This window comes from Thunnus albacares, chromosome 16 (assembly GCF_914725855.1).
Source record: "Thunnus albacares chromosome 16, fThuAlb1.1, whole genome shotgun sequence".
Taxonomy (NCBI): Eukaryota; Metazoa; Chordata; class Actinopteri; order Scombriformes; family Scombridae; genus Thunnus; species Thunnus albacares.
The window spans coordinates 24408984-24422040 of NC_058121.1; the positions used below are offsets into that span (position 1 = coordinate 24408984).

At 36.2% G+C, this 13057-nt stretch overlaps 2 protein-coding genes across 2 annotated transcripts in view; one reads left to right on the forward strand and one right to left on the reverse strand.

Moving 5' to 3' along the window:
• Positions 1-2368, forward strand: part of arid1b (AT rich interactive domain 1B (SWI1-like)) — a 57431-nt gene extending 55063 nt beyond the window's left edge. The window contains exon 23 of the mRNA XM_044376586.1: positions 166-2368. Coding sequence (XP_044232521.1) covers positions 166-1204 — 1039 coding nt within the window. The 3' untranslated portion in view covers positions 1205-2368. The remainder of the gene's footprint in view (positions 1-165) is intronic.
• Positions 2369-5723: 3355 nt separating this feature from the next.
• On the reverse strand, positions 5724-12716 carry tmem242 (transmembrane protein 242). The gene is made up of 4 exons (XM_044376585.1): positions 12596-12716; positions 11588-11688; positions 7848-7985; positions 5724-6548 (listed from the first exon to the last, which is right to left on the reverse strand). The coding sequence occupies exons 1-4, from the start codon at positions 12678-12680 to the stop codon at positions 6438-6440; spliced, it is 435 nt and encodes a 144-aa protein (XP_044232520.1). The 5' UTR covers positions 12681-12716; the 3' UTR covers positions 5724-6437.
• Positions 12717-13057: the final 341 nt, after the last annotated feature.

Here is a 13057-nt window from a genome sequence, read left to right on the forward strand (position 1 = left end):
GGCGAACTGTCCCTTTAATGGTGCATCGTCACTGGAAACCAGTGGTGGTAAAAATGTTAAACCAGTTTTGATTCTTCATTTTAAATTTTAGATATCTGCAGCACTTCTGTGGTTATAAACATTACGTCATCAGTTCTCTCACTTTCTTCTATGTGTTCTTTGTTTTTCAGAGTGCAGAGGTCAGAGGTCACCGGCGTCTCAGAGTCCCATCAGCCAGCTGGAGGACGAGCCTCGCTGCTGGGACGAGGCTCCGCTGTCCACCGCGGAGTCCTGGCAGGACTCGCTCGCCAAACGCTGCGTCTGCATCGCCAACATCGTGCGCGGCCTCTCCTTCGTCCCCGGCAACGACGCCGACATGTCGCAGCACCCCGGCCTGGTGCTGATCCTGGGCCGGCTGGTGCTGCTGCACCACCACCACCCCCGTAGGAAACGGACGCTGCCCACCTACCAGCGGGAGGAGGAGCAGGGGCTGGCGTGCAGCCGGGACGAGTGGTGGTGGGACTGCCTGGTGGCGCTCAGGGAGAACACGCTGGTGACGCTCGCCAACATCGCCGGCCAGCTGGACCTGTCGCAGTACCCCGAGAGCATCTGCCTGCCCATCCTGGACGGGCTGCTGCACTGGATGGTGTGCCCGTCCGCCGAGGCCCAGGACCCGTTCTCCTCGGCGGGCGGCTTCTCCTCGCTCACGCCGCAGAGACTGGTGCTGGAGTGTCTGTGCAAGCTGAGCATCCAGGACTGCAACGTGGACCTGCTGCTCGCCACCCCGCCCTTCAGCCGCCAGCAGAAGCTCTTCTCCACGCTGGTGCGCCTCGTGGGCGAGAGGAAGAGCCAGGTGTGTCGTGAGATGGCGGTGGCCGTCCTGTCCAACCTGGCGCAGGGCGACCCCACGGCGGCGCGGACCATCGCGCTGCTGAAGGGCAGCGTGGGAACTCTGATCGGCTTCCTGGAAGACAGCGTGGCCATGGCTCAGTATCAGCAGAACCCGCACAGCCTACTGCACGCCGCTTCGCCACACGAGCCACCCAGCATCAACATGATGTGCCACGCTGCCAAGGCGCTGCTGGCCATGGCGAGGGTGGAGGAGAACCGGACGGAGTTTGTTCTGTACGAGAGCCGGCTGCTGGACATCTCGCTGTCAGCCGCGCTCAGCTCCTCGGTGGCGGCCATCATGTGTGAAGTACTCTTTAAGATCGGCCGCTCGTGACACGAACACCGCCACGGAGCATGCTCAGTGACGCTGGAAGCAGCTCTGCCCATGTGACGAACTGGCTCCTATTATATTTTTATTTAAAGAACAGAACGCAAAGGTTTTTACATACAAATGAATATATATAGAATATATAAAGTTCCTCGGCTCCATCTGCAAATGTTTATTTGGGATTTTTAAGTAATTTTAATACAAAAATATTTAATACTTGTATTTTTAATTTTCTATTCTTTTGTCAGTTTGTTTTTTTTTGTTTTGTTTTAACCAAAGTGTGTGACGGTGGAGAACGCTCAGGTTCTGGCTCCTTGATGTTTTTTAAACAGACGTGGTCGTTTCTTTATGTTTGCGGGGCTGTTTTTTTTTGGGGGGGGGGGGGGGGGGGGGGTTAGTTTGATTTTGGGGGCGTGGTCAGATTTATTTAAATAGTGACACATGTTGTAGATAGGCCTCTCTTTTCTCATGTGGTGTGACAGAGAAAACACTGATGTTCAGTCATGTACTTTGTTCTGGTGCAATAGGACTTCTCGGTTTGTTTTGGGGATTTAAATGTGAATTATTTGGCCATCTTGCAGTTTGACCATCAGTATTTTGCCGAACCACAGCAGTATCCAGCGAAAAGGGGGCTGCGTCACTTTTTTTTTCTGTTTTTTAAGAACTTTTTATGTCTGCTCCACCAATCAAATCTAAATTTCCCTCCACTGTCATTGTCCTCCTGTAAATAGAAGATGTACATTTGAGCTCCAGCAGGTGGTGTCATGACTCTGACGGTAGCTGGATAATTAATTAACGGTTGTCATTTATAATCACAACTCTGCTCACCTGAAGATTCAGTTTCTCTCTTCCCAGCAGGTGGAGACATTTTCTTTTTCTGTATTTAAAGTAAAAAAAAAAAAAAATCTCAGTTTCAGGATGTTTTTTTTTTTGACAGATGATGTGGGTCTGATTTGATGGACTGTATGTACAGGAGGTCGGGGTGCGGGACTGTACTCATTGCTAACTGACACAACTTCAAAACAGTTATAACAAATGTAAAGAGAGAAAAAAAAAGAAAATCTCTACATCCAGAACGTCTCCTGTTTGATTTGACCGTCTTGAGATCTTCAAATGTTCCACAACATGTTAAAGAATAAACGTACATGAACTCTGGTTGAGCACTGTGAACGCAGCTCTTGGCTGGTTTTGTGAGCGGGGTCGAACAAAATATTTACTTTATAGTTGAAATACAGAAAGTCTTGATTTATTTCTGTCTTTAATCCTGGAACTAAAAGTCTCCAGTCACATCAGTGGAGGCCTCATTACACATGAAATAATACAATTTATAATTTTACCAAAAAGTTGTAATATATTTGAGATTATTTTACATATAAAAAGTCAATATTTTAAGATTAAAGTTATACTTTTAAAAGTAATGTCATATTGAGAATTGTCATAATTTTAAAAAAAAGTCATTTGAAGAATAAAGTTATACTTTTAAAAGTAAAATAAACATTTTTAAAAAGTACATAAATTTACACATAAAAAGTCTGTATTTCAAAAATAGTCATAAATCTACATGTGAAAAGCCATAAAATTTTAAGAATAAAGTTATTCTTTTGAAAGTAATGTCATATTCTGAGAATAGTTACAATTTAAAATAATAGACATAATATTTGAAGAATAAAGTTATACTTGTAAAAATAAAATAAACATTTTTAAAAAGTACATAAATTTACACATAGTCATATTTCAAAAATAGTCATAAATCTACATGTGAAAAGCCATAAAATTTTAAGATTCAAGTTATACTTTTAAAAGTAATGTCATATTCTGAGAATAGCCACAATTTCAAAAAAATAGTCATAATATTTGAAGAATAAAGTTATACTTTTAGAAAGTGAAATAACATCTTCAAAAAGTACATAAATGTACATGAGTCATATTTCAGTAATAAATCTACATGTGAAAAGTCATATAAGACTAAATTCACTTTTATGTGTGAAAAGTCACATTTTTACACAAAAAAACTATTTTAAGAATAAAGTTATAATCTTACAAATAAAAAATCAATATGACAAAGTTGTAATTTTATGAGGAAAAGTCATAATATGTCTGTTTTATGACACAAAATTACTGGAGAAAGTCATAATTCCATAATTCTCTGATAAAGTTACGATTTGTCAAGAGAAAAACTCATTTGGAACGTAAAAGCTGAAAGACTCACCTGTTTACAATTAAAATCTCAAAATATTACAACTTAATTAGTAATATTAAAAAAATCTTAATGTGGCATTTTTCTCAAAATTATGACTTTATTCTCCTGACATTCCTCTCAAAATATTTCAATTTTAGTCTTTATAATGTTTTTTTTTTACTCTAACAGTAGTCATAAAACTTAAATCTCTGTACGGTTGCCACTTTAGGACATTTTAGGCTTAGCTTGTCAGGCTTAGTTCTATGCTATCAGACTAATTTTGACTTTGTCAGGCTCGTGTGCGCTTTTGGTTCAGCTTTGTTTGAGCTGAATGCTAATGTTGGAACATTAAGATGCTAACATTTGCTTCCAGTTTAAATCACAACAGAGGTTAGCGGGCTAACAGGCTAATGAGGCTCAGCTGTGCTTTGCCCTGAGGTCCAAATTAAAACACGTTTCTTTATAGTAGAAACACAAAGTTAGCGAGTGTTAATATTAGCATTGGATGCTAAAGTTAGTATTTTAAGATAGTCACAGTTGGCCTGTTTATTGTAATGCAACACTCACATCCTAGCTTTGTATGAGTATCATGGTTAAATGCTAACATTAGCTTATTAACATGCCAACATTAGCTAGTTAACATGAACTCACTTATGTTTTTATTGGAGTTTTGATCACTAGGGATATTTATACAGCTGCTGTGATGAACTTCAACCCTCCTGAAACTTTATATTCTTTAAAATAACGATGATGAAAAAGGAAAACATTTGCTTTCATCATTTTTTACTCCTCCAGCTCCTGTTTGTCTCCACAGATCTTCAGTTTCATCATCAGTCTGTGATCTTCAACTCGCCCCTCTCCTCGTAAAATCAGTCTACTTTCAACAAATGGAAATTTCTTACATTTCCCAGAATGCCTTTCTGGCACCAAAGCTCATAAATGTGACGCTAATTCTCAATTCCTGAATAGTACATCAACTAAAGTTTTACTTTACTTTACATTTACTCAAGTAGTCTACTTAAGTACAATTTGGAGGTACTTGTACTTTACTTGAGTATTTCCATTTGATGCTACTTTATACTTCCACTCCACTACATATATAGTACATATACTATGTACTACATATGTATACTATATATATCAGTCAGAGGGACCAAACCACTACTTTTACTGCAATACTTTAACTACATCAAGCTCATAATACTTTTTACTGTAGTAGGATTTTTCATACAGGACTTTTACTTTTAATGGAGCATTTTTACATTGTTGTATTAGTACTTTTAGGGAAGTAAAGGATCTGAATACTTCCACCGGTGGTTCAGACACGACATGTAAACACCAACATGTTTATATTTAGAGTCGTGTTGTTATCAGTGTGAAAGGTCATCACTTTGATGTGAGACTCGTCGTGACGGCGTCTTCGTTCTGTCCGTCTGAAGACTGAACGCAGCAGCAGCAGCAGAAATAACTGCATTTCACACTGCTGCAGGCTGAAATATTTATAAACCAGACTATTTCTGTGAGGCAGGTTTCACTTTGCAGCTCTGGAAACATTTTTACTAAATTAATCTGATGGTTTCTACAATTTAAAAAAGTTTCCAGGTTTTTTTTTATAGTATGGAGACAGTTGATAACAGTGGTGGAAGAAGTACTCAGGTCAAGTAAAAGTACCAATACAGCAATGTAACAATAGTCCATTACAAGTAAATGTACATAAGTATTATCAGCAAAATGTAAAGTATTGCAGTAAAAGTAGTGGTTTTGCAGAAAATCGTGTGGCTGATATATGTAATACGTTTAATAAAGTGTATTATTATTACTGATGAGTTGGTGCAGAAGCAGCATTTAATTATTATTTGATCTTGTGAGGGGCTGCATAAACAGCCGATATGAGACAAATAAGGAGTTTTTAACTGTAAATCATGCAAAGATATTCCAGTAGAAATATAAATAAGAATATAAATATAGACCTGGAAGAATGTGTCCTTTAATCCTTCTATACAAATGTAATAACAGTAGTTAATCAGCAGATGTCGCCAATTTGAGTATCTAATGCTTCTAAACAGTGATTTCAACACAACTGTTTCATTTTGATCCAGAGCTTCAAGAGAAACGTGCTGAGCAGTCACTATTATCATCATTATTATTATTATTATTATTATTATTATTAAATAAAGGCTTCACTTTACAGTGATGTCATAGCTTTAAAAACAAACTGCAAGAAAATGTGAATTGTGAAGCTAAATTTGATTTATTTTATATTTATTGAGATATTTTAGAAAAAAACTCCAAATAGAAACAAACCAGCTCACAAGTGAAACATTCAGAGACACAAAATTAACACACTTGTCATTAAAATAAGAAATGTTTTTATATTTATTACATATTAACATTTTAAGATGCCAACATTAGCTTTACAAGCATCCAACAGACTTTTAACTTACAGCATGAACCAGTAACAATATTCCAGCTGATCAGCTTCCAAACCATCAATCACATTGATTTCTTTTTGTTTATTTCTATTAAAATCAGTCTGTGAAGAACTGAAACTTACTGACAATTACATCCACTTTTATTGTTGTCAAAATTACATTATTGTTGTTTGGCATTTTCTTCGTGGTGCGTTCAAGGACACGCGACGTGTAGGAAATGATACCCGTCCTCTGAGAAGATGGGAAGTACACAAACGTGACAGTCATGAAAACACTGATTTGTTTTCATTTGTCAGATTTTACTCGAACACACCACCAAGTCTTCAAGCGATGCGTTTCGTCCTTTCAGTCCGACAGTCGGAGCTGATTTCACTTCCAACTGTTCAAACACAGAAATTCAATCTACACCTGTTGAAACCGACCAAAAGACACCGCCCTCCGAGCCGGGAGAGCTCAGTCAGACAACATCTTTATAAACTGGAGAAACACTGGGAACCAGAAGTGAAGATAAACTGGTCCAGAGGATTCTCCGGTTTCTGCAGCCTCCACAGAAATCAACACAAACAGTCTGAACAGCTGCAGCAGCTGTAAATTCTGTTGTTTTTAGTCTTTGTGTCTTGTCCGTTCATCACTTGGACTTGAAGACGGAGTCCCAGTCCAGAGGTTCAGATCCAGCAGCCTCGGGGGTCTTCGGGATGGACGGGAAGAAGGACTGCATCTTCTGTCTGAACTCTGACAACTGAAGAGATGAAGATCAGTCAGAAAACTACAAACTTTTGTCTTTAATTGGTAAAAATACGTTCAGTAAACGACATCACTTCTGGTTTTGGCTGTTAAACACAATTAAATTTCATAAAATCTATTTTATCTCTTTAGAGATGTGAAAACGTGGTGAACTGATCCTTTAAGTTCAACTTGTTTCTGACGTCATTTTTATCAAAATATTTTCACTTTCACAGCTGAAATTTTCACAACTTTTCTTGAAATATTTTTTCATTTTATTCATATTCCTGGAATTTTAGGATTTCTCGAAATATTCCAACTTTTTTTTCTTGAAATATTTAAACTTTATTTGTAAATTTTTACATTTCTCAAAATATTTTAATTGTATTTTCACAATTTACTATTTTTTTCTTTAAAACATTTGTACTTCATTCTTGAAGTTTTTCCTCTTGAAATATCAAGAATATCAACTTTATTCATGAAATTTTATGATCTTTCTCAAAATATTTTGACTTAATTCTCATTCTTGAAATATGAATATATGAATGAATATATGAATATATTAAATATTACAACATTTCTTGAATGTACTTTATTCTTGTTATTCTTAAAAATGAAGGACTGTAATCTTGAAATATTTCAACTTGATTTACGATGTTTCTCAAAATACTGACTTTATACTGACTTTTTACTGACATATATATTTTCTCTATAAACCATCTTTAAATTTCAGGACTTTTGATCTGTAAATATTTCAGCTTTATTCTCACAATTTTACAATTTTATCCTTGAAATATTTTGACTTAAAAAAAACTTTTACTTTATTCTTGATATTTAATTCAATGTTAGGACATTGAAGTATTTCACCTCTATGCTGGAAATATTATTATTTATTATTATTATTGAAATTGTTCGACTTTTTTATTAAAACATTTACTTTTCTTGCAGTTTTACAATTTTTCTTGAAATATTTCAAATTCAGTCTTGAATTTTTACAGCTTTTCATCCTTTTTTTAGCATTTAAAAGTGTTTTAATAGTATTAAAATATTTTCTCTTTAATCTTGAAATCTCTTTTTTTAGCAGTGGTTTATTTATGGGATGTTTTTTTGGAGTAATTATTGTTGGCACCATGAAGAGATAAAACTGTCAGCTGGAGGTCATTTAATCCTCCACAGTCTGAAGACTGAAGCATGAAGCGTCTGGTCGTTTGCAGACTAACGTGTTACATAACGAGTTGCTGTCTAACAGTAACAAACACATCAAATTCATTACTGCGAGAACACATCAGTGAATTGTGGGTCTGCTGATACGTACGCTGTGAACTCCCAGGGCTTTCCACACACTGAAGCTGAGCAGACCGACTCCACACCAGGCGTACAGAGAGCCCCAACCCAGAGCTCTGAGGGCCAGAGACGCCCCGCTCTCCGGGACCGCCGCCGTCGCCATGACGCCCTGCGGAAGAAACGATGACGTCAGGAACCAGAGAAATAAACAGACATTTAAATCATTTCTGAAAACTCACTTTCACTAGAACAAATAATGTCATCAGTAGTTCTGTATCTAAATTTTTAATAAAAGTCTCATCAGGACAAAGAAGAGGTCAGAATATTTACAGCAGTGATGGAAGAAGTATTCAGATCCTTTACTTCAGTAAAAGTACCAATACAGCAAAGTAAAAATACTCCAGTACAAGTAAAAGTCCTGCATGAAAAATCCTACTTAAGTAAAAGTACATAAGTATTATCAGCTTGATGTAGTTAAAGTATTACACTTAAGTACAGTACTTAAGTAAATGTACTTAGTTACTTTCCACCATTGATTTACAGACACATAATTAACTTTTAATACGACATTTTCTGTGTCTCAGAGGTCAAAGGTCAGATTCCACAGAGCTGAGGAGGAAACATGTTTTACACTCTGAGCTTCATCAGGCTGAATGTGATTAAACTTCATCAGTTTTCTGGAAAAAAAAAAAAAAAAAGTTCAGTTTCTGGAGTTTTTTGCTGCTTTTTGAGTCACATGAATACAGAGTCTGTCTGTGACCTCTGACCTTTGACCCTGACCCTGGTATGTAGCAGAATTATTCTACTGTTGACCTCATTTTAGGTTTTTATTTTAGCCTCAACTTGACTTTTCTTAACTAAATAAATCTGAAGAAAAAGAGCAGCAGAGAAAAAATAAAACAAGAAAGAAATAGAAGAAGAAAAAGTTCAGCTGCAGTTTAAAAGTTTAAATTTTCTATATATCAAATATAGAAAACCATGTGCATTATCCTGAAAACAGTGTTTATGAAATAAAATATTATGATTTAAGTGAAATACTAGATAAAGTATATTAGAAATATGTGTTTATTTTTAACTCTTTCATATTGAAAAATATAAATCTAACATGAACAAACAGCTATAAATATATAAATGAAATATAGAACAAATGATACGGAAGTGTTATGACATAATATGGAGCAATAGTGTAATAAATTATTTTAATGTAGGATAGGGTAGTGGTTCTTAAAGATAATAACAATAATAATAATAATAATAATAATAATAAAGATTAATCAAATACATTTTAACCTTAACAGGAGATTTAATCGAACAATAAATAACAGAACAAACTCAGAGCAACTAATACAAATAAAATATATATAAATATTAAAATTTAAAAATACAACATAATACAAATAAAAATGAGGAAGCACATTTTCACCATGATAAAAAATATAAAAAAATATTTACTTAATATTCCTTTCAAATATGAATTATAAAAGTGACAAATATCCATTGATATTTATTACTCTTGATCAATAACACTGGTTATTAAACTGAAACGTGTCAGTCGTACGGAGGCTGAAGTGTGTCACTAGAATAATTATAGACTATTGTGTCAATTAATTGATTCATTAAAATAGCATTTAAATTAAGTATGACTAAACTCTGAAAAAGTAGAATAATAAAAAATATAAAATTAAAATAGTTTCCTCAATCTGTCTTTAATTAATAAATTAATAATTAAGTTTTAAAATTGAATCGCAAAACTAAGACTTTACTTTTTGTTATTTAATTTATTGATTGTGTCTGAACATCACTTTACATCTTTTGTTTCCTGCTTTTACATTTAAAGTTTCTATTTTAAACGTAAATGTAATTAAACTCATTTCAAGATTCGTGTCCAGATACTTTTGGCCACATAGTTGTTATAAAACAGTGTTAATACATATAAATATGTGACTCAAACACTGTCATAAAGTCTTATTGTCCAAACTGTTTAAAATCAGCAGTTTTCATGAAGCTCCAGTAGAAGCTTCAGAGACAGAAGTGGAGCGACGCAGCGACTTCGACACCACGTGCGGCTCCACGTTTAATCACATTTCACATTTTTAAAATTTTAGCTCAGTCCTCCGGGGGCTGAGGGGCTTCGACGTAGACGACAAAGACCAGTCTGTGACGGAAATAGACTCCGGGAACAAGCGCTCCGTTGTCCCCTGACGCTAAGTTTATCTCGGACACAAACAGGCCGCTGGTGTCCGTGTGCGTCATGTTTAATGGGATCCTGTGAGCAGCCAATAATCGCACGGTTCCAGTTAACAGGATGAGATCAAGTCCCCCAGTTTGAGGCCGTGGATTGAAAATGCTGAAATTTCATGGAAAGTTTCTTCTGCGGACTATTTTCGGGTCGACCTCTGGAGGAATGTGTCGCGACGTTTTTTTTCCATCACGTCTGCACCTGATGAGTCAGGAGGTTAAAGCAGACGTCATCGCGGACGCTTGTTGTTGTTTCCAATCATTCGACGGCGCTGCAAATGAGAAAAACTAAATCACACGGCGGCGTCAATAACTCGCTGAACTCCATGTAAACAACCGTCGTTCGCTTCTCGCACACAACCGTAGATACTTCAACTATCAGCTTGTGCTGCCTGAGAGAATTAGTCAATTAAAGGATTAGTTTGATCAGTTTAGTTTTAATTAGCTGCAACTAAAGATTATTTTCATTCAGAGCTGAAACAACTAATAGATTAGTCAATCAACAGAAAGAGAACTGGCAACTGTTTCCATGATCAATTCATCGTTTCAGTTATTTTTTCTGGCAAAAATGCAGAATTCATTGTTCCCAGCTGCTTTATTATGAAGTTTTGTTGCTTTTCTTTGACATAAATGACAGTAAATTGAATATATGAAGGTTTTAGACTTTTGGTCGGACAGAAAAGGCAACACGAAGACATTTAAACCAAACGATTAATCGAAAAAATCATTGACAGATGAATCGATAGTGAGAATAATCATTGGTTGCAGCCCTACTTTCATTAGCGATTAATCTGCAGTTTATTTTAGTCAATACAATGTCAAGCTCCGACTCCAATGTGACGTCTTTAAAGCATCAAATATTCACATTTCAGGAGCCGAAACCAAAGAATTTTTTGGCTTTTTTGCTTGAAAAGTGAATAAAATGATTAATAAATTATCAAAATAGCTGCTCAACTAATCGTTGCAGCTCTTAGTTAATTGATTAATACTTCAAGTCATTTCTCACTATTTTCTGACATTTAATAAACCAAACGATTAATCGATTAATTGACAAAATAATCAACAGATAAATCGATAATGAAAATAATCATTAGTTGCAGCCTTATTTCAATTATCTGCAGATTGTTTTAGTCTATATAATGTACCAGAGTCCAACGTGACACCTCGTTACAATCATATAAAACAGAGAAAAGCAGTAAATCCTCAAACTGGAGAAACTGGAGACAGAAAACGTTTAGTCATTTTTGCTAAGAAAACAACTGAGATAATTCACAGATCGATAGTTGTTGATTAATCGTCTGTCCATTGACTTTATCAATGAATGTTTTGCGCTCTAATGTTTAATGATACAGTTCAAGTAATCGAGGAACATTGACGATAAAGCGTTCGTCCATCAGTCATCAGAAAAGCTAATTTTGTCATCTGTGTGGTAAAAACAGCAGGAAGGATCCTCTTAGAATATGAAGCAAATTCTGAATGAAAAGCGACAATGAAGACTTGATTTTCTCGACACTCCTGCAGGAGGAACTTTACCTTATTAAACCAGTTTGGGCTTTTTTTCTTGGCCAGCGCTAACGTGGAACCAAATCCTGCCATCATCCCTGCAGACGCCACCGTGGTCAGGAACGCTGCACCTGCACACAGGAAGTCAGGTGAGAACTTGAGACACTTTCAGTGAAAGGAAATCTGTGGAAACTCATCCGACTCTTTTCTGGGAACTTCAGAAATCCTGAACAGAGAACATGATATGACAGGAAACAGTCAAAAGTCATAGTTTAGGGCTCATGTGGTTCAGTCCATAACCAAACAAACATTAAATTGTACAGTTGTTGAATGTAGTCTGGCGTCACAGTATCTCTCTATGACTGGATAAAGAACATACATGTGCAGAAGGAAACTACAACCATTAAGGAAATAACATATCATCAAATTAAACCAACTTTAACAAGATGTGAATCTGTCAGACTCCATTACAATATTTGACCATGAAAGATCCCTTGGAAAGACACCTGACTTCACAAAACATGATACAAAACTGGTCTGCAGCCACGTTTTCATTCTGGACTCATATAATTGAACAACCAACACTTCCTCCATTGAGGACTGCTTGGTGGTTTATACTGAGCCGAATTGAACAGAAGAACGTAATGTTTCAGAAATAAAGTCTAGTTATATTTTATGTCTCATGCGTAATTTTTGATAGGTACAGAAACCTTAAACTGTAAAAGTTTTAAATGGAGTTTGGCGTCACAGTCTCTCTCTGCAAGACAATAAGAAGATAATCTGTGTAGGAGGAAACAACAAATCCAGAAACGACCCTCTGATGTTTTAACAGGTTATTTTTGTTTCTCAATAACCAAATAAACATTAAAATGCAAGATTTTTACGCGGAGTTAGCTGTGATAAAGAGGGGACACACACAGGTCGACATTGCAGTGACCTCAGAGTGAAAAACGCTGTAAAATCACAACAAACGGCGGAACCTGCCGACTGCTGACGTCAATATTAACGACAAATTAACCGGTTAATTTACTATCTTGCCTTTTAACATCTGTAGTTTGGCCTCGTCGTCACTTTCTGCTCCATCTCCCACATTTAGAGCCGTGTTTTCATTAACGGCTGTCATGTTGCTTCGGGTCCATCTGCATTAAATGTCCGGTGAGAAACAATCCCGCTAGGAACGTGAGACCGTCGTGTTTTTACTCAACAATAATCTGTAGGCTGAGAGTAGAAAGTGTTGACTTACAAAAATATATTTCTTCTTACTTTATGAAGAAGAAAATACAGCATGTGTTTTATTTTAACGGTTTAAATCGAGTTTCTGTTTAAGAAACTCTGATTCTGTTAAAAGAATCAGAGTCCTGAATCAAAGATCGTCTATAATACAGAATTTTGCTCACAAGAGGAAGAAACAAAGAGGTCTCACTCCGTTTCCAACAGCAGACAGATTTAAGAATTATTACAGAATTAGTGTTAGTGTTTATGAAATGACAAACATAAACT